Here is a 21,455-nt window from a genome sequence, read left to right on the forward strand (position 1 = left end):
TTTATTTCCGCTAAGAAAGTCTTAGTTCACAAAACGATTATTACAATGAAAAACTAAACGTAATAACCATAATTCATTTCTACATTGAACATTTTCGTGGACAAAATTTTGGATTGCTAAACAACATATTTTGATAGCACTAAACATCAAAAAGTCTAAGAAAGGCATCTATTGATCTAAACGATGAATCAATAAAGGCTGGAGATCGCAGGACAAGTTTCTGTACCTGTAAAGTGTAAGGCTGTATGTGTCTTCAATCTTCAATCTTTGTCGTGATGACAGAGTAATCTCTCTGTATGTGTTCTTCACCTCCATAGAAATCGAGTAACCCACATGAAATCACAAATCATTGTCATTGTACATTGACATTCATAAAAAAACTTGTAATGTAATACTATATATAACTTCCCTTGAATTGTTACTAGATACCATTTCTGTTCGCTATCTTCAATCTTAATCCTGATGGCTGGGTAATCTCTCTTGTCTTATCTTAAAAATGACATAATGTAACGACAATACTAGACAACTTTTGAGTTTGATGCATTTCCGTAAAACACTTTAGTGTTAGTGGACGTCACTCGTGCGTTTAGGTGCGTCTTGACTTCCGTTTCAATGTTGAGCGAGTTGTTGAAAAACTATAAAGCTATATTGCACGAATTATTCAGCCTTTCCTGCAAGAGGGCCCATGTGAATTCGAATTATAGTTAACCCGTACCAATGTAAACTTGTACCAACGTCAACTCGTACCACTAAAAAAAATCTCGTACCAATGTAAACTCGTACCACTGCTAACTCGTACCAACTTATTTAAATGCATTTGATTGGTGTTTAATTATGATTAAAGTCTGTAAAATGTATATAATTTGAAAGTACAATGACCAATCTGTAGCTAATGTTCCATGTGTATTAGATATAGACTTGGCATTAACATCCATTCAATCCAGTCACATCTCAGTCATTACAGCTGAACGGACATGCTGGGCCAGCTCTCCTGTACCCGCTATCTTCGATGAGGGTTTACAGTTAGATATCAACGACTTACTACTTAAGATGACAGAAACCAATCAATGCCGTACAGATAGACGTAGTAGTTGGCGTACCTGCGTTAACATGCACTCCAAAACCATTGTATCATGGGGAGTGTTATGCCGATTAACGTCCGACCTAGCGGGCTGTATCCTAGGCTGTTGGGTGATACGACCTTTATTTCACTGCCTCACGAAAAAACACCACAAAACATTCATATTTTTTAATATATTTTTAATGGTACAACTTCCCAGTGGTACGACTTTACGTTGGTACGAGTTAACTTTTTTGGTACGAGTTAACATGGTACGAGTTTCCGTTGGTACGAGTTAACTTGCTTCCGTGAATTCTCATAATTGACAATCTGCCACGCTATCATTAGGGAATTGTTATTAATTACCTACTGAACAAACTTTATTTCTAGTTTATCGTGCACAATGACGATCACTAAGACGCTTGATGAACGTTTATAGTGCAGGGATACAGGCGAGCCCCTCTATCTGGTAAATGACAGCTCAAAGGCACGTATAATTGACAAGTTTTTTCCGGTGACGGATGAACTCAAAAGTGGTCTATTGGTTGGGAAGCATTTATTCATTATTCAAATACCTTAACTTAACCCCAGAATATTTGTTAAAATACAAAGGTCATATAAAGTCAATTTTCATTAGAAAACTCCACATTAAATATGATGAAATTTGGCTCAACCAATTAAATAATGACAAACCTGGCATGGCGCAAGGAAATAAATTAAGAACCTATAGACTATTTAAAAATAATATTGGCCCTGAAAAATATTTATTGTTAAATAATTGTAAAGGGTACAATCAACAGTTTTTTTCTATGACGTCACATTTTGAGGGACCATGCAGAAGTGACCCTTAGTGGTGGACTGATTAATAAAGATACTTGTATAAAACTAGATATCACTGGAATCAGAATGTTCTCTAGTTTATAATGAAATAAAAATAATGTGTACTTTTAATATATTAAAAATATTCCATCCAATGAACATGGGGAAAAAGAGGTCTAATTTGAACATAAAAAACTTGAAACCAGGTCATGTGCACACCCATGAAGACATGATCCATGCACATTTTACATAATCAAAACTGTATGAAATTTGTAGGTTTTTACCTGGCCTTTCAAAAAAATCTTGTTTCAGGGTACGGTTTCCTGCTCCGAAAAGAGCTACATTGGCTGCAAATAAGTTCAATTTTCACTGCCAAAAAAACAGGATGTTTACAGTGTTGTCTCCCCTCAAAACATGTAAAGTTAATATAATTTTTAAAATTATTTCAATCATTCAACCTGTTTTAATTGAAAGCTAATTAACTAATTTTTACAATTAAATACAAAAAACATGATACTTTTTCACCAATTGAGTAAATAAACAGGGGTTTCCCTCCATGGTTGTTTTTAGTCGGGGAATAACCCCTAGTTTTTTATACGAAACTGTTTATAGCACCCAAAACATTAAATGAGTTAACCAAATTTAGAATCAGTGCCCATGAACTTGAAATAGAAAAGGGAAGACATAAAGGAATACCCTCAGACAAAAGATTTTGTAAACTATGTAATAATGACATTGCTGAGGATGAAATTCTACTTCAATGTCCATCAGGCCAAAAATAAAATATTGTTTGTTTCCCCTCACACGACCGACCCGGAAAATTTTATTGGCCATTCTTGTCCACTATTTTTTTTTTTGCTATGTTGGTTATTGGTGTTATCTTTCCGATGCTGTAGTCAACGAGCGTTGGTTTTTGGTGATACCTTTATGGTGCTGTAGTCAACGAGCGTTTTAAATCAAGGCATTTTTGCAAGGAAGCGTCTACATGATTCGGAATCAAGGAAACAAAGCCACACGATTTGTGTGCAAGGGTGATCTTTTTTGAAAATAAAAAAAACCTGAAGCATCTTTCAATCCGCTGAGTGCATCTTGATTTGTTTTGTATCTAACCTCTGTTCCTGAATCGTGCTTTCAAATCTATCTACTTACTTTGTCTTTGAACAGGTTGGGCACAAGTCAGGAAATGTGGGATACATGTATTCCCTGCTTTCAGGGAACGTCCCTGTTTTCTGGTGTAAAAAAAAACAGTTTAAATGGGATTTCCTTTTTCAATTTATGGCATGAACATTACAAAAGGGCATGTTTTAACGTTATAACTGCATCCGTAGAATTCGTAAATACTTATTAAAAGTATTTTAGGAAATACAAAACATGAATATAAAGTGAAGCCGTATTTCTTCTAGAACTCGAAAAAAACATACAAATCTTTGTTTAGGAATCAATTGACCAAGCTGCATGATCCAGGTGTAACTGAACGTAACTAAATTAATATGTTCACTTCTATTGAAAATTTTTATTCATTGAATTTTAATTCCCAAGTGATTAACATACATGTATCTTTTTGTCATCTCATAATTGATGATCAAGGTATGAATTGGTGAACAAAGGAATTGTTTTGTTGTGAGTTATGCATCAAATTTGACTTGAAATAAACTTGATTTTTTAACTAAAAAACACTTGCTATCATTAAGCATTGTTATCACAAGTAGAATATGCGCTTTTGCAGATTTCATTACATTAACATGATTAAATGAATAGGAAAAAAGGAGGTCCCTGTATACTGTTTTGTTTTAACACCAGAAAACTGGGGTGTACACTGAATTAGAATACAGGGAATACCCCACTTTTCTTGACTTGAGTCTTACCTGTTGAATTTTATACAAATTCAATATAGAAAACCATATCAAGGAATAAAATAAAATAATTTGCCTACCTACCTACCCATACCCTAACAACCTCAGTCGGGTGAGGGGAAACAAAGATATTTTTAATGTTTGCCTCAATTAAAACTGAAAGGTCGAGTTTAATTTTAGATTTACATGTATCCTTTAAATTTACTAATTTTAAAACTTTAAATGAAAAATCTAAATTTGTATGGTTGATGTCAAATGAAGTTCCATTTGTTAATAACATAATGATTAAGTTAATAGATAATTTAATAAATACTAGAAGAGTAGAATTAAGTAATAAAACATGAGATGCCCCAGCCCTTCTTCTCACTATACAACGGTACTGATTGTGTTCACTCACTCATTATCTTTGAGAAAATATACTGTATTTGTTGTCTCCCTTCTCTTGTATAGTTTCAGTTTTATTGTCATGTATTGTAATTTCAAATAGTTCAATGAAAAAAATCACCACAATTATTTGTACACTTTAATTTAAACTGTAATTGTACTGCTCCTCAGGGTGTCTTGATTGACAAATAAAAATTGTTGTTGTTGTTGTTGTGAAGTCTTAATCACTAATGTTTGCTTTGGAGATTCTTTATAATGTCGGGCTACCCTAACTCCCATGGGGACTAACTGTGCACTAATGCTATTGTTTCATAAAAAGGGAGAAGGTTTGATACCATTAAAACGTTTATCCTGCTGCAAATGTTTGCACCTCTCCTAAGTCAGGAATCTGATGTACAGTAGTTGTCGTTTGTTTATGTAATTTATACATGTTTCTCGTTTCTTGTTTTTTTATATAGATTAGACCGTTGGTTTTTTTGGTTTGAATGTTTTTACACTAGATATTTTGGAGCCCTTTATAGCTTGTTGTTCGGTGTGAGTCAAGGCTCCGTGTTGAAGGCCATACATTGACCTATAATGGTTTATTTTTTTAAATTGTTATTTGGATGGAGAGTTGTCTCATTGGCACTCACACCACATCTTCCTATATCTGACCACTTATTGAGGACCTGTTTCTGTATTGTTGTGACTGAAATCAGCAAAGACCCATCGGATTAAAAAATTTTATAACAGTAATAGATATTTAGATGTTAAATATTGGCTCTCACTAATCATGCTAATGAAGACGGGTAACAAGAATGACCGAATAACACTGTTATTATCCGAATAACACTTGTAATGACCAAATAACAATTGAAATTTTGATATTATCACATATTGGTGACTTTTAAACATTGATTATTAAATAATAATATATAATCGATGTATTTTATAACTTAAAATTGATTTACAGAAAGCAGATAAGTTCATAAAGATCATTTTAAATTTAGTGTGTACATCCAGCATGGTGGCCATTGTGATTTCCGTGGTCACCATGTTGGATGTACACACTAAATTTAAAGTTATTTATGAACTTATCTGCTTTCTGTAAATCATTATTAAGTTATAAAATACATCAATAATATATACATTTATTTAATAATCAATGTTTAAAAGTCACCAATGTGTGTAAATATTACAAATTTAAGTGTTATTCGGTCATTACAAGTGTTATTCGGATATTAACAGTGTTATTTGGTCATTTGAGGCACCGAATGAAGACTTCAGTATAATTTTGTTTCTATGCTGTAACTTAAGTAGTCTTGACTAAATGTTATGAAACTGAAACACAATGCTTATTAACACAAAAACTCAGATCAAGTACAATTTTGGATAACGTCTATGTTACAGTCGTCATGTTTGATAAATTCAGAATTCTGTCACATTTTACTGAAAATTATAGCGATGCACCTATTTGAGCATAGTTTAAACATCCAAACTTTTACTGTTAACAATCATTCCAAAAAACCTTCCTGTTTTAAAGAGAGTGTTTCCAGTAAACTAATTGAAGATGAATCCATGACAATAATATACGAGACGAACAGTTGCAACCTGAATATTTTTGATAGAAAGATTGTGTTTTATTATATGCATGGTGTGTGCATAAGAACTGCTTGCATTTATATAATTTTTATTTGTCACTTCACAAAAGTCATTATAAATGTACATTTACTTCTTTTTCAGAATTGCGGAGAAAGATGTTCAAAGTTGTGTGGAACATAATTAAGTCAATATTTTGTTTCATATTCCGTATATTTTCTCCATTGAAGAGATTAATCTGTAGAAGAAAAAGAAGAGATTCTGATACTATTTTACCATTAACTAATCATTATACAATACCAGAGGACTTTACTACAATACCTAGTAATCAGGTTAGTATGAGTAATTATGTTTTCTAAAGCCTACAATTCTATTGACTTGTGTTATGTTTAGTTTCTGTGTTCCTTTCTCAGGTACTAAGTGACTTTTTTTTTACCTGATCTTGGCAATTTTGCAAACATTAATAAACTATGTTATTTTTCATCTTGCACATTTAACAATACTTTTTTTTTTCTCAGCGATTTTTGAGAGATAATTGAGACATGTACAAAACGTTTAAATTCAAATTTGTATATTAATAATTTAAGTTACAATTGAACTTAAAAAAAAGGTCTTTTTACCCACAGTCTGAACTTCAAGCCTGGGATAGTTGGGAAGCTGATGAAAACAAACAAAAATATAATCAGAATGGGAGGAGCTATCCACATGCCAATCAGAGACAAACATCACATGAGGAAGAGCCTGAACCAGATTATTTTACAGATATGGTGCCAAAAATTAAAAAGCAGAAAAAAGTAATAAAAAAAATCTTTAATTTTATATTGTAGTTCAAAATGTAAAAAAAAAGATTTTTTTTTCGATATCTGTCAGACACATGTCAATTTTGTGACTCATCTTATATAAAAAGTATACACTATTCTGGCAGGCAATGTATTATAAAGACTAACTACAATTTCTGTTTGAAAATTATTTAAAGCCACAAAATCAAATGTAATCATAATGCATTATGTTGTGTAGGTCCAGTTTAGTACATGTATGCCAGTTTAATGGTCCAGGAACTGTGTAAAATTTTGTTATCTTTTTAACGCTTTATATTAAGTCATTTTAAGTTATTAAAATATAGTTCTCGAGAATAATAAGCTTTTCTATTAATACAATTTGTAGAGTCAATGATATTTGGTGCATAGAATTGCTGAATAATAGCACAATTTTTTTTAGGACACCTGACTTTGTATTTAATTTTATAGTTCAAAAATTCTGTTTGAGTTTTCAAGATAAATTAGTGTCCAGCAACTTTTAGTTTTAGATCTAATGTAGTTCAGGCCTCACACTACTTGGGTTGCTGGGTGGTTTAAGTACAATGCAGTACATGTTTATCTAGTGTAACCACTACCCTGTCAATACTCATATCCAGGTGTGTTTGACTCCAAGCTTTGAAGCATTTCTGATGTGATTAATATTTTTAAGATTGTTTCAAGTTGTTGTAAATGGCAAATAAACATTATTCTAGAATTCTGCAGCTGGAGTGAAATGAGAAGTGAACTTTATTGTTAATTCTTGTTTCCACAGGTGTTTATAGGAGGAAATAAGAATTCCAATAAATCATCCAACATGTTTGCTGTTAGTAATGATGGACCAATTGTTACAGTAAGTATTACAGTGAGTAATGATGGACCAATTGTTACAGTAAGTATTACAGTTAGTCGTGATGGACCAATTGTTACAGTAAGTATTACAGTTAGTAATGATGGACCAATTGTTACAGTAAGTATTACAGTGAGTAATGATGGACCAATTGTTACAGTAAGTATTGCAGTTAGTAGTGATGGACCAATTGTTACAGTAAGTATTACAGTTAGTAGTGATGGACCAATTGTTACAGTAAGTATTACAGTTAGTAATGATGGACCAATTGTTACAGTAAGTATTAAAGTTAGTAATGATGGACCAATGGTTACAGTAAATATAACAGTTAGTAATGATGGACCAATTGTTACAGTAAGTATAACAGTTAGTAGTGATGGACCAATTGTTACAGTAAGTATTACAGTTAGTAATGATGGACCAATGGTTACAGTAAGTATAACAGTTAGTAATGATGGACCAATTGTTACAGTAAGTATTACAGTTAGTAATGATGGACCAATGGTTACAGTAAGTATAACAGTTAGTAATGATGGACCAATGGTTACAGTATGTATAACAGTTAGTAATGATGGACCAATGGTTACAGTAAGTATAACAGTTAGTAATGATGGACCAATTGTTACAGTATGTATTACAGTTAGTAATGATGGACCAATTGTTACAGTAAGTATAACAGTTAGTAACGATGGACCAATTGTTACAGTAAGTATTACCGTTAGTAATGATGGACCAATTGTTACAGTAAGTATTACAGTTAGTAATGAGGGACCAATTATTACAGTAAGTCATACAATTAGTAATGATGGACCAATTGTTACAGTAAGAATTACAGTTAGTAATGATGGACCAATTGTTACAGTAAGTATTACAGTTAGTAATGATGGACCAATTGTTACAGTAAGTATTACGGTTAGTAATGATGGACCAATTGTTACAGTAAGTATTACGGTTAGTAATGATGGACCAATTGTTACAGTAAGTATTACGGTTAGTAATGATGGACCAATTGTTACAGTAAGTATTACGGTTAGTAATGATGGACCAATTGTTACAGTAAGTATTACGGTTAGTAATGATGGACCAATTGTTACAGTAAGTATTACGGTTAGTAATGATGGACCAATTGTTACAGTAAGTATAACAGTTAGTAATGATGGACCAATTGTTACAGTAAGTATTACGGTTAGTAATGATGGACCAATTGTTACAGTAAGTATTACGGTTAGTAATGATGGACCAATTGTTACAGTAAGTATTACGGTTAGTAATGATGGACCAATTGTTACAGTAAGTATTACGGTTAGTAATGATGGACCAATTGTTACAGTAAGAATTACAGTTAGTAATGATGGACCAATTGTTACATGTTACAGTAAGAATTACAGTTAGTAATGATGGACCAATTGTTACAGTAAGTATTACGGTTAGTAATGATGGACCAATTGTTACAGTAAGTATTACGGTTAGTAATGATGGACCAATTGTTACAGTAAGTATTACGGTTAGTAATGATGGACCAATTGTTACAGTAAGTATTACGGTTAGTAATGATGGACCAATTGTTACAGTAAGAATTACAGTTAGTAATGATGGACCAATTGTTACAGTAAGTATTACAGTTAGTAATGATGGACCAATTGTTACAGTAAGTATTACGGTTAGTAATGATGGACCAATTGTTACAGTAAGTATTACGGTTAGTAATGATGGACCAATTGTTACAGTAAGTATTACCGTTAGTAATGATGGACCAATTGTTACAGTAAGTATTACCGTTAGTAATGATGGACCAATTGTTACAGTAAGTATTACAGTTAGTAATGAGGGACCAATTGTTACAGTAAGTATTACCGTTAGTAATGAGGGACCAATTATTACAGTAAGTCATACAATTAGTAATGATGGACCAATTGTTACAGTAAGAATTACAGTTAGTAATGATGGACCAATTGTTACAGTAAGTATTACAGTTAGTAATGATGGACCAATTGTTACAGTAAGTATTACGGTTAGTAATGATGGACCAATTGTTACAGTAAGTATTACGGTTACGGTTAGTAATGATGGACCAATTGTTACAGTAAGTATTACGGTTAGTAATGATGGACCAATTGTAACAGTAAGTATAACAGTTAGTAATGATGGACCAATTGTTACAGTAAGTATAACAGTTAGTAATGATAGACCAATTGTTACAGTAAGAATTACAGTTAGTAATGATGGACCAATTGTTACAGTAAGTATTACAGTTAGTCGTGATGGACCAATTGTTACAGTAAGTATTACAGTTAGTAATGATGGACCAATTGTTACAGTAAGTATTACAGTGAGTAATGATGGACCAATTGTTACAGTAAGTATTGCAGTTAGTAATGATGGACCAATTGTTACAGTAAGTATTACGGTTAGTAATGATGGACCAATTGTTACAGTAAGTATTACGGTTAGTAATGATGGACCAATTGTTACAGTAAGTATAACAGTTAGTAATGATGGACCAATTGTTACAGTAAGTATTACGGTTAGTAATGATGGACCAATTGTTACAGTAAGTATTACGGTTAGTAATGATGGACCAATTGTTACAGTAAGTATTACGGTTAGTAATGATGGACCAATTGTTACAGTAAGTATTACGGTTAGTAATGATGGACCAATTGTTACAGTAAGAATTACAGTTAGTAATGATGGACCAATTGTTACATGTTACAGTAAGAATTACAGTTAGTAATGATGGACCAATTGTTACAGTAAGTATTACGGTTAGTAATGATGGACCAATTGTTACAGTAAGTATTACGGTTAGTAATGATGGACCAATTGTTACAGTAAGTATTACGGTTAGTAATGATGGACCAATTGTTACAGTAAGTATTACGGTTAGTAATGATGGACCAATTGTTACAGTAAGAATTACAGTTAGTAATGATGGACCAATTGTTACAGTAAGTATTACAGTTAGTAATGATGGACCAATTGTTACAGTAAGTATTACGGTTAGTAATGATGGACCAATTGTTACAGTAAGTATTACGGTTAGTAATGATGGACCAATTGTTACAGTAAGTATTACCGTTAGTAATGATGGACCAATTGTTACAGTAAGTATTACCGTTAGTAATGATGGACCAATTGTTACAGTAAGTATTACAGTTAGTAATGAGGGACCAATTGTTACAGTAAGTATTACCGTTAGTAATGAGGGACCAATTATTACAGTAAGTCATACAATTAGTAATGATGGACCAATTGTTACAGTAAGAATTACAGTTAGTAATGATGGACCAATTGTTACAGTAAGTATTACAGTTAGTAATGATGGACCAATTGTTACAGTAAGTATTACGGTTAGTAATGATGGACCAATTGTTACAGTAAGTATTACGGTTACGGTTAGTAATGATGGACCAATTGTTACAGTAAGTATTACGGTTAGTAATGATGGACCAATTGTAACAGTAAGTATAACAGTTAGTAATGATGGACCAATTGTTACAGTAAGTATAACAGTTAGTAATGATAGACCAATTGTTACAGTAAGAATTACAGTTAGTAATGATGGACCAATTGTTACAGTAAGTATTACAGTTAGTCGTGATGGACCAATTGTTACAGTAAGTATTACAGTTAGTAATGATGGACCAATTGTTACAGTAAGTATTACAGTGAGTAATGATGGACCAATTGTTACAGTAAGTATTGCAGTTAGTAGTGATGGACCAATTGTTACAGTAAGTATTACAGTTAGTAGTGATGGACCAATTGTTACAGTAAGTATTACAGTTAGTAATGATGGACCAATTGTTACAGTAAGTATTAAAGTTAGTAATGATGGACCAATGGTTACAGTAAATATAACAGTTAGTAATGATGGACCAATTGTTACAGTAAGTATAACAGTTAGTAGTGATGGACCAATTGTTACAGTAAGTATTACAGTTAGTAATGATGGACCAATGGTTACAGTAAGTATAACAGTTAGTAATGATGGACCAATTGTTACAGTATGTATTACAGTTAGTAATGATGGACCAATGGTTACAGTAAGTATAACAGTTAGTAATGATGGACCAATTGTTACAGTATGTATTACAGTTAGTAATGATGGACCAATTGTTACAGTAAGTATAACAGTTAGTAATGATGGACCAATTGTTACAGTAAGTATTACCGTTAGTAATGATGGACCAATTGTTACAGTAAGTATTACAGTTAGTAATGAGGGACCAATTATTACAGTAAGTCATACAATTAGTAATGATGGACCAATTGTTACAGTAAGAATTACAGTTAGTAATGATGGACCAATTGTTACAGTAAGTATTACAGTTAGTAATGATGGACCAATTGTTACAGTAAGTATTACAGTTAGTCGTGATGGACCAATTGTTACAGTAAGTATTACGGTTAGTAATGATGGACCAATTGTTACAGTAAGTATAACAGTTAGTAATGATGGACCAATTGTTACAGTAAGTATAACAGTTAGTAATGATAGACCAATTGTTACAGTAAGAATTACAGTTAGTAATGATGGACCAATGGTTACAGTAAGTATTACAGTTTAGTAATGATGGACCAATTGTTACAGTTAGAATTACAGTTAGTAATGATGGACCAATTGTTACAGTAAGTATTACAGTTAGTAGTGATGGACCAATTGTTACAGTAAGTATAACAGTTAGTAATGATGGACCAATTGTTACAGTAAGTATAACAGTTAGTAATGATGGACCAATTGTTACAGTAAGTATAACAGTTAGTAATGATGGACCAATTGTTACAGTAAGTATAACAGTTAGTAATGATGGACCAATTGTTACAGTAAGAATTACAGTTAGTAATGATGGACCAATGGTTACAGTAAGTATTACAGTTTAGTAATGATGGACCCATTGTTACAGTAAGTATAACAGTTAGTAATGATGGACCAATTGTTACAGTAAGTATAACAGTTAGTAATGATGGACCAATTGTTACAGTAAGTATAACAGTTAGTAATGATGGACCAATTGTTACAGTAAGAATTACAGTTAGTAATGATGGACCAATGGTTACAGTAAGTATTACAGTTTAGTAATGATGGACCCATTGTTACAGTTAGAATTACAGTTAGTAATGATGGACCAAATGTTACAGTAAGTATTACAGTTAGTAGTGATGAACCAATTGTTACAGTAAGTATTACATATTATTATACTTTACTATATCAACCACTAATCAAATAATTCAGACAGTATTCTAGCCAGGATTTGAAAAGGGCAGGGTGCTAGTCAGAAAAAGGGCAATTTAAAGCATAAATGTCATTGAAAAAAGGGCAATTATTTAAGTAAAACATAATTAATTAGCATTTAACTTAGGCACTATGGTATAATCAAGATTTTGTTAAAATTGAGTGATATAATTTAACATTTTTGGCATCTTCTCTTTAACTTTAAACATCTGGGGTCATTTTATGTATACACTCTTTCACACCTATTGAGGCCTTAGTCTATAGTTTTATTCATTAAGTAACATTCTCTACAGTTTAACCTAGGATGTGTTTGGCAAGCAACATCAAATGAAAGATTTTAACAACCTTTATCAACTGGCTTTACAGTCCTTGCTCAGTTGCTCTTCATACAAAATTTAATAATTATCACATTTATACACTTGATAAATCAATTAATGGAAGTTAAGATGTAAAAAACAGTTTTCAAAATATATATTATGTAGATGTTTAGGTGAAAAAAAAATTAATGTAATATTCTGATTTCCTGTTCATGAAAGAATTACGAATTTGCTGGTATTTCAAAGGCAGAATTGCTGCCATTTTTGGAAAGATTAGAACTTGTTCTAAATCTTTACTAAGGCACTGACCTCCCTAACAACGTGACAGGTTAGCTACTGTTACTAAATGTATTCACACTGAAATATAGTTCCCTATAGTTCTCATGTATGTGCACATATTTAATACACATATATATGAACTGAAAAAATTGGTATATTTTTGGAGCAGTTCATCCAAGAATGTATGTAACTAAGGTGTGTTAATGTGCAGGCTTTTTTTTTTATAACATTTTGATTAAGTAATGGGTATTGATACAATACTATAATGATTGACAGCTGTCATTATCACCAAACAATCAGAGACAAGGTGGACCTTTGATTACAATGCCTCACCTCCTAGACTGTCAATCAAATTGACCACATTACTTATCAACCTCAGTCTTACATAATTAGAACCTTCAATATACAAATATTTGACCTCATAATTGAATACACAAATGTATATATTAGATATTTGATATATATAAGGATGATAGATTTATTTATTGCCTATTACTTTTGATCAACAATACATAAAGTGATTCTGTAAATTATGTCTGAAAGATAAATGATCAATGGATTAACAAGATCTTTAAAAAAATGAAATATGATATAAATATGAATATATAAAAGATATTCAAATTAGGCCTATAATTTACTTTATAAGTATCCAATAATCAACTGTAATTAATCAACAATTTAGATTAGTTCACTTATTTTTTTTATGCAGTTAAGCTGCATTATGCGAGCACCCTAGATTTGTGTTCTACCCAATAAATGCTGAAATACTTGCCATTGTTATTATCTAGCTCGCTTCTATGTTATATATAACTAATTGAACACTTTTTTAATACTTTTTATTCTGGATTACAAAAAATATGACCAGAAAAACCTTAAACGATCGTCGATTTATCCAAAAGTTTTGAAGTTACACATAGGAAGTAGTGCTTATTAAGAATCCTTGTGTAGTTCATTATGACTTGTGCTTTTGGCCAAGATGTCAAAGAACAATCGTATGAAATATTTAATCGCCGAAAATCTCTAAAGACAAGTAGTTTAAATTTCCCAAATGGCAAAAGTCGTAGGTATATTGTTTGTCATCAATACGTAGTACAACTACGTCAGTAGTCTATTATATAATAAGTTCAACTGTTCATGCTGTTGGCGGCAATTTCAAATTAGAAAGAAAATTTTCGTATCTTTTCAATTTGGAGGCAGGTGTGCAAATAAGCGTTGTTCCGAGGTCCGCGACATTCCACTTTTGCAAGCGGAATTTCGACTAGGATAGTTGGTTTCTAGCTACGCCCGACGTAGTCACCTTCCACTTGAAAGAAAATAAGAATTAACTTTGCAAACCTGTTCACCAAAGTCTCCAATTAAACGAGCTAAAAACTTATTATTATCATTATTATTCATGACAGCGATGTTCATTTTGTTCAACCGCTAGCTTTATACAGAAAATCGCCGATAAATATTGTATAAATTCGAGTAAAATCGTATCTGATTGCAAAAACAACATTGTAAACACATAACAATGGCGGCTGTAAAGACACAACTTTACAATATCGGATCCGATTCCGGAAGCGAATAAGGGTAATTCTGGGTTTGGCGGTCAATTACAAAATAAATCCAAACAGGTGAAAAAATACATCCATGCATGGTAAATGAATATAAACACTAGAATTGTAAACCAAAAGATATATGTAAAAGAAAGAAAAAGCAGAAAAAATATTCAATACAGAAACTCAAAATTCTTTTTGACAAATTTCAATTTAAAAATCCAATACAACGTGACAGCTGGGAACAGTATATCTAACAATATACATGTTCATGGTCACAGTCTAAATTTTCTTTATCAGTGATAAATGATGATAATGCATGTGAGATGCTTTTTAAGTTTAAACATATTACTGCAATTTCGAAGGGTTATTTTTTTATCTCAATTTTGAAGGGTCAATTAAAGTATCTGAAAGTTTCTTTCTTTATTTTCACAAATAATGCAACTATATTATATATACCTGAATGTAAGTAAATCATATGATATATAGGTAGCATCCTTTGGGCCACTCTACCCCCTCCTGTTTAATAACTTGGAAACGGTCGAGCTACCCACCCCTAATCCATATGAGGGGCAGATCCAGGATTTTAGGTTAGGAGGGGCGCAAACTTAAATTTTCTTCGAGCCGAGCGAGGCAAAAAAAAAATTGAGGTAAAATTATCGGAATATTCTTTATTAAGCTGAGAACAACCCATGCTTTGCATACATAAAATTGAGAAAGGAAATGGTGAATATGTCAAAGCGACAACCATCCGACCATAGAGCAAACAACAGCCGAAGGCAACCAATGGGTCTTCAATGTAGCGAGAATTCCCGCACCCGTAGGTGTCCTTCAGCTGGCCCCTAAAATATGCATAATAGTACAGTGATACATGTATATATTCATGTTTGTGACAATATAACAAATCAGATGAAATATAGGGGGAGTCCCTTGGGTCACCCCACCCCTCCTGTTTTATAATTCAAAAATGGTCGAGATCCCCACCCCTAAACCATATATTCATGTATGGGACAATATAACAAATCAGATGAAATATAGGGGGAGTCCCTTGGGTCGCCCCACCCCCTCCTGTTTGTGAATTTGAAACCCGTTGAGATCCCCACCTCTTAACCATATATATTGATGTACGGGAAAATATAACAATTCAAATGAAAGATGGGGGAGTCCCTGGGGTCACTGTACACCCTCCTGTTTGAAAACTTGGAAATGGTCAAGATCCTCACCCTAAACCATATATACTCATGTATGGGACAATATAACAAATCACATGAGGGAAGTCCCTGTGGTCACCCTAACCCTCCTATTTGAGAACTTGGAAACGGTCGAGATCCCCACACCAAAACAATATATATTCATATATGGGCCAATATAACTAATTAAATGAAATATAGGGGGAGTCCCTGGGGTCACCCTACCCCTCCTGTTTGAGAACTTGGAAAGCAATGAGATCCCCACCCCTAAACCATATATATTTATGTATGGGACAATATAACAAATAAAATGAAATGTAGGGGAAGTCCCAAGGGTCACCCTAACCCCAGTGGCGGATCCAGAAATTTTCATAAGTGGGGGCCCACTGACTGACCTAAGAGGGGGCTCGCTCCCAGTCACGCTTCAGTGATTCCCTATATAAGCAACCAATTTTTTTCCCAAAAAAATCCTCTCCCCTCCTACCTGTTTGAGAACTTTAAAACCGTTGAGATCCCCACCCCTAAATTATATATATTCATATGTATTGGACAAAATAAAAAATCATTTACATTTACTATGGGTAAGTCGGTCAGACCTCACCTTTGATCCCTGTTGTAGTGAACATTTGTCTGATTCGTGTCTCATAACTTTTGTACTATAGAACACAAATTCAGTTTTCTTTTCAGGGAAACCAGTCCATTCATACTATTACATGTTCATACTAAGTCAACTTGAACTTCTAGCAGTCAAATAAAACCAAGGTTAACTACCAAGTAGAACAACTGCAATCATTGGGAACTTGTACCACTGCCGACTCACCATAAAAAATATACATTGCTATATGCATTGCTTTTGAAACCTTGATAACGTATAAATTATTTGCCTTAATAAATAAATCATTAGATAAACATAAATGTAATTTATATGAATGTTTAATGTTGAGGCAACTTTGCCACAGTTTTCATAATTACGGTTGCCTTGGTTTTTGGTTAACTGCCTTCAGCGCTTACAGCGCTTTGATTTATTAACAGGAACTGGCTTGAAACAGTTTTAAAATTGTAAAACTTTTAATTAAAACAAACCATTGTTTATTAATTTATTCCCCGTCAATCATTATGTCTATTTTAGTCATTTGAATTTTTATTGTCGAGCCTGCAACTTTTGTTGCAGAAAGCTCGACATAGGGATAGTGATCCGGCGGCGGCGGCGGCGGCGGCTACGGCGGCGGCGTTAGCTAACTTCTTAAAAGCTTTATATTTTAGAAGGTGGAAGACCTGGATGCTTCATACTTTGTATATAGATGCCTCATGTTACGAAGTTTCCGTCAGTCACATGTCCAATGTCCTTGACCTCATTTTCATGGTTCAGTGACCACTTGAAAAAAAAGTTTAAATTTTTTGTAATGTTGAATTCTCTCTTATTATAAGTAATAGGATAACTATATTTGATATGTGCGTACCTTGCAAGGTCCTCATGTCTGTCAGACAGTTTTCACTTGACCTCGACCTCATTTCATGGATCAGTGAACAAGGTTAAGTTTTGGTGGTCAAGTCTATATCTCAGATACTATAAGCAATAGGGCTAGTATATTTGGTGTATGGAAGGACTGTAAGGTGTACATGTCCAAGTGGCAGGTGTCATCTGACCTTGACCTCATTTTCATGGTTCAGTGGTTATAGTTAAATTTTTGTGTTTTGGTCTTGTTCTCATACTATATGCAATAGGTCTACTATATTTGTTGTATGGAATGATTGTAAGGTGTACATGTCTAGCGGGCAGATGTCATGTGACCTTGACCTCATTTTCATGGTTCAGTGGTCAAAGTTAAGTTTTTGAGTTTTGGTCTTTTTATCTAATACTATATGTCATAGGTCAACTATATTTGGTGTATGGAAATATTTTATGATCTTAATGTCAGTCGCACAGGTTTTATTTGACCGTGACCTCATTTTCACGGTTCATTGCACAGTATTAAGTTTTTGTGTTCTGGTCTATTTTTCTTAAACTATTAGTAATAGGTCAACTATATATGTTGTATAGAAGCATTGTTAGCTGTACATGTCTGCCTGGCATTGTTAATCTGACCTTGACCTCATTTTCAAGGTTCATTGGTCTTTGTTTAGTTATCTTGGTTAATGTTAAGTTTATGGTACAGTTGTTATAAAGCTTAGCTTTATACTTAGGACTATCAACATAATATCAATGATTAGTATAGAAGGCGAGACATTTCAGCGTGTGCACTCTTGTTATTGTCGAGCCTGCAACTTTTGTTGCAGAAAGCTCGACATAGGGATAGTGATCCGGCGGCGGCGGCGGCTACGGCGGCGGCGTTAGCTAACTTCTTAAAAGCTTTATATTTTAGAAGGTGGAAGACCTGGATGCTTCATACTTTGTATATAGATGCCTCATGTTACGAAGTTTCCGTCAGTCACATGTCCAATGTCCTTAACCTCATTTTCATGGTTCAGTGACCACTTGAAAAAAAAGTTTAAATTTTTTGTAATGTTGAATTCTCTCTTATTATAAGTAATAGGATAACTATATTTGATATGTGCATACCTTGCAAGGTCCTCATGTCTGTCAGACAGTTTTCACTTGACCTCGACCTCATTTCATGGATCAGTGAACAAGGTTAAGTTTTGGTGGTCAAGTCTATATCTCAGATACTATAAGCAATAGGGCTAGTATATTTGGTGTATGGAAGGACTGTAAGGTGTACATGTCCAAGTGGCAGGTGTCATCTGACCTTGACCTCATTTTCATGGTTCAGTGGTTATAGTTAAATTTTTGTGTTTTGGTCTGTTGTTCTCATACTATATGCAATAGGTCTACTATATTTGTTGTATGGAATGATTGTAAGGTGTACATGTCTAGCGGGCAGATGTCATGTGACCTTGACCTCATTTTCATGGTTCAGTGGTCAAAGTTAAGTTTTTGAGTTTTGGTCTTTTTATCTAATACTATATGTCATAGGTCAACTATATTTGGTGTATGGAAATATTTTATGATCTTAATGTCAGTCGCACAGGTTTTATTTGACCGTGACCTCATTTTCACGGTTCATTGCACAGTATTAAGTTTTTGTGTTCTGGTCTATTTTTCTTAAACTATTAGTAATAGGTCAACTATATATGTTGTATAGAAGCATTGTTAGCTGTACATGTCTGCCTGGCATTGTTAATCTGACCTTGACCTCATTTTCAAGGTTCATTGGTCTTTGTTTAGTTATCTTGGTTAATGTTAAGTTTATGGTACAGTTGTTATAAAGCTTAGCTTTATACTTAGGACTATCAACATAATATCAATGATTAGTATAGAAGGCGAGACATTTCAGCGTGTGCACTCTTGTTAGATATAAATATATATTTTTGCAATCAAGAAAGAATTCAAATTATAATAAACTATTTTTTTTTAATTTGTTTATGTTGAAAAGTACATTTTCAATGCCCTGTTTTGAGAAATACGCTACAACTTTTAATCTTCAATGTCATATAACCTAGATGTTTCAACTTAGACAAAATGCCCCAAAACAACATATTCAAATTATTTTTGTTGACACTTTAAAGTTCTTAGCTGTTGATCTAGATTTTATGTCTTACAATGATAATTGGAAGCATTTACTAGTACTAGAGAAATTTTTGATTTGCAATTGTTTGTTTTTTTGAAACATGTTCAGAACAGGCAATATTATTTGGATAAGATATAAACTACAGTTTAAATAAAATTGTTCAAATTAATAGACCTATATTACTTAATTAAATGAGCTCATTTTATCCTCATACTGGAAAAGCACCTTTCCTTCTAAAGACCTGCTGTTAATCCAATTTTCAGCAATAGTGCTTTTAAATTATTAATGTTCATTTCCCCCCACCATACCTTAATATGAAATTTTTCAAACTACACTTCTTATCTTTCCATGAGTGATTTCCATCACTTTGATTGCCATAAAAACGGCAGGCACCTGAGAAACGACAGAAAAAAGGCAAGGGGGTCAATAAAAAATCTTTGTAGCTAGAACAATGACAGATATCACTGTATGCTTCATTCCTTCAAGAAGAATAACCCTTTTTCCTGCAGCAAATATCACATTGATGAAATAACTGTTTTGGCATATCTTTGTAGGGAAAATTTGTTTTTGGCGCACATTTGCATGTCAAAATATTGATTTGCTGGTTGACGTAATATCGTTAGATTACATCTGTAAACTGAAGTAACTGCCTCAACATTTTGCTCATTCTCCAATCTAGACACAAAGATTCAAAAAGTGCTAAACAAGTTTGTATACTTTACCGAGTATGCAATAAGTACAGATAGATGAAAAATCTTGACTTTTCAAGTAAAAGTCTAGAGAAAATTTGCAAATTAATGTCAAATTTTTATGTTTGGTCAAGGAAAATTTAATACATATATCCAAAATTATCAAATCTTTTTTTCTGTCATGATGTTATACTTCTTTTGACCTGATCATCATTTTTAAGAATAAGTGTATTCTATTTTATATTAATTTTCAAAGTAATTAAAAAAACAAATACTCTTAATCATTTGCTTGAAATAACTTCATTCTCTCACTGAGTAAACAATGGTATGAAAGGAGTTGTTACTTTTAAGTTCTAAAGATTGGTATTAAATATTTAATGCAATTTTGATATATGGTATGAAGATTTTTCAATTTTTCTTGATGTTTTTAGGGATCTGAATTAGGAGCATGGGATGATACTCAGACGACTGGATGGGAAGGGGAAGGAAATGAAGATTTATCAACGCAAGCTGATGCAGAATTAAGAGAAAAAAGACGACAAGAAAGAGTATATCAACAGCAAAAGAAAAAACAGGAGCGAGACTCATCAAGAGGACTACGAAAAGACAAACACTTAACAGCAGTTAAATTATCATAGCATTGTATATTAATGTCTTCGGTGATGTCATTTCTAGTGTGGGATTATTGATAGTCTTAGAAACCTTGATTTTTAAGACTTCATATAAGCACAATTCTTTGGCAGTCTATATATGATCCTGTAAATTGAAATTGTAACACAAAAAAAGTCCAGTGATATTTTTACCACACATTTTATGTTGATTGACAATTTGCATTTAGTATGAGAAGCATAGGTCCACATAAAGGTGGAGAAATTTGTACATGGGGCATCTTTCACCAGTCCAGATGTTTGAATATCAATTATTACAAAAGGCAGATAAATAGAAGTTTCATTGTATAGAGTGTTCAACTGGACACATACTTTAAAAAGGGGGATCAAAAGAATATTAATCATACAGTAAATCTATTACTTCCTTAATTAATACTTCTGTATGGGATAGAAATATTATCCTCATTATTTTTGTTGATGGATATTGTCTGACATGAACTGTCTGTTAATATCAAATGTTACTGTGAATACTATTTTGATTTAAAGATTTGTCTTCTTTCATTGTTTTCACCTTTAGTTTTGTTAGCAAAGTTGTAGATTTTAGGCAACATATTACCTACATCTTGTTTATTAAGTGTAGACTTGATAAGAATTAGTTCAAGTGATGATATTTATAATGAAAGTTTAATCA

At 32.8% G+C, this 21,455-nt stretch overlaps 1 protein-coding gene across 3 annotated transcripts; it reads left to right on the top strand.

The window, feature by feature from the left end:
• Positions 1 to 32: 32 nt before the first annotated feature.
• Positions 33 to 21,309, top strand: LOC143054041 (receptor-binding cancer antigen expressed on SiSo cells-like). Of its 3 annotated transcripts, none has more exons than XM_076226894.1 (5): positions 33 to 243; positions 5,839 to 6,026; positions 6,321 to 6,488; positions 7,264 to 7,341; positions 20,588 to 21,309. In XM_076226894.1, the coding sequence occupies exons 2-5, from the start codon at positions 5,853 to 5,855 to the stop codon at positions 20,792 to 20,794; spliced, it is 627 nt and encodes a 208-aa protein (XP_076083009.1). In that variant the 5' UTR covers positions 33 to 243; positions 5,839 to 5,852; the 3' UTR covers positions 20,795 to 21,309. The 3 variants fall into 3 exon arrangements, with proteins under 3 accessions (XP_076083009.1, XP_076083008.1, XP_076083010.1); XM_076226893.1 differs by having other exon boundaries at positions 89 to 228; XM_076226895.1 differs by having other exon boundaries at positions 99 to 235.
• Positions 21,310 to 21,455: the final 146 nt, after the last annotated feature.

Source organism: Mytilus galloprovincialis, chromosome 12 (genome assembly GCF_965363235.1).
Source record: "Mytilus galloprovincialis chromosome 12, xbMytGall1.hap1.1, whole genome shotgun sequence".
In the NCBI taxonomy this organism is placed as follows: domain Eukaryota; kingdom Metazoa; phylum Mollusca; class Bivalvia; order Mytilida; family Mytilidae; genus Mytilus; species Mytilus galloprovincialis.

Bases quoted from the DNA above. Each gene is read 5' to 3' on its own strand.
- LOC143054041 (XM_076226894.1), top strand. From the start codon at position 5,853: ATGTTCAAAGTTGTGTGGAACATAATTAAGTCAATATTTTGTTTCATA. The intron at 6,489-7,263 runs GTAATAAAAAAA...TTGTTTCCACAG, and splicing joins AAATTAAAAAGCAGAAAAAA to GTGTTTATAGGAGGAAATAA. The intron at 7,342-20,587 runs GTAAGTATTACA...TGATGTTTTTAG, and splicing joins ATGATGGACCAATTGTTACA to GGATCTGAATTAGGAGCATG.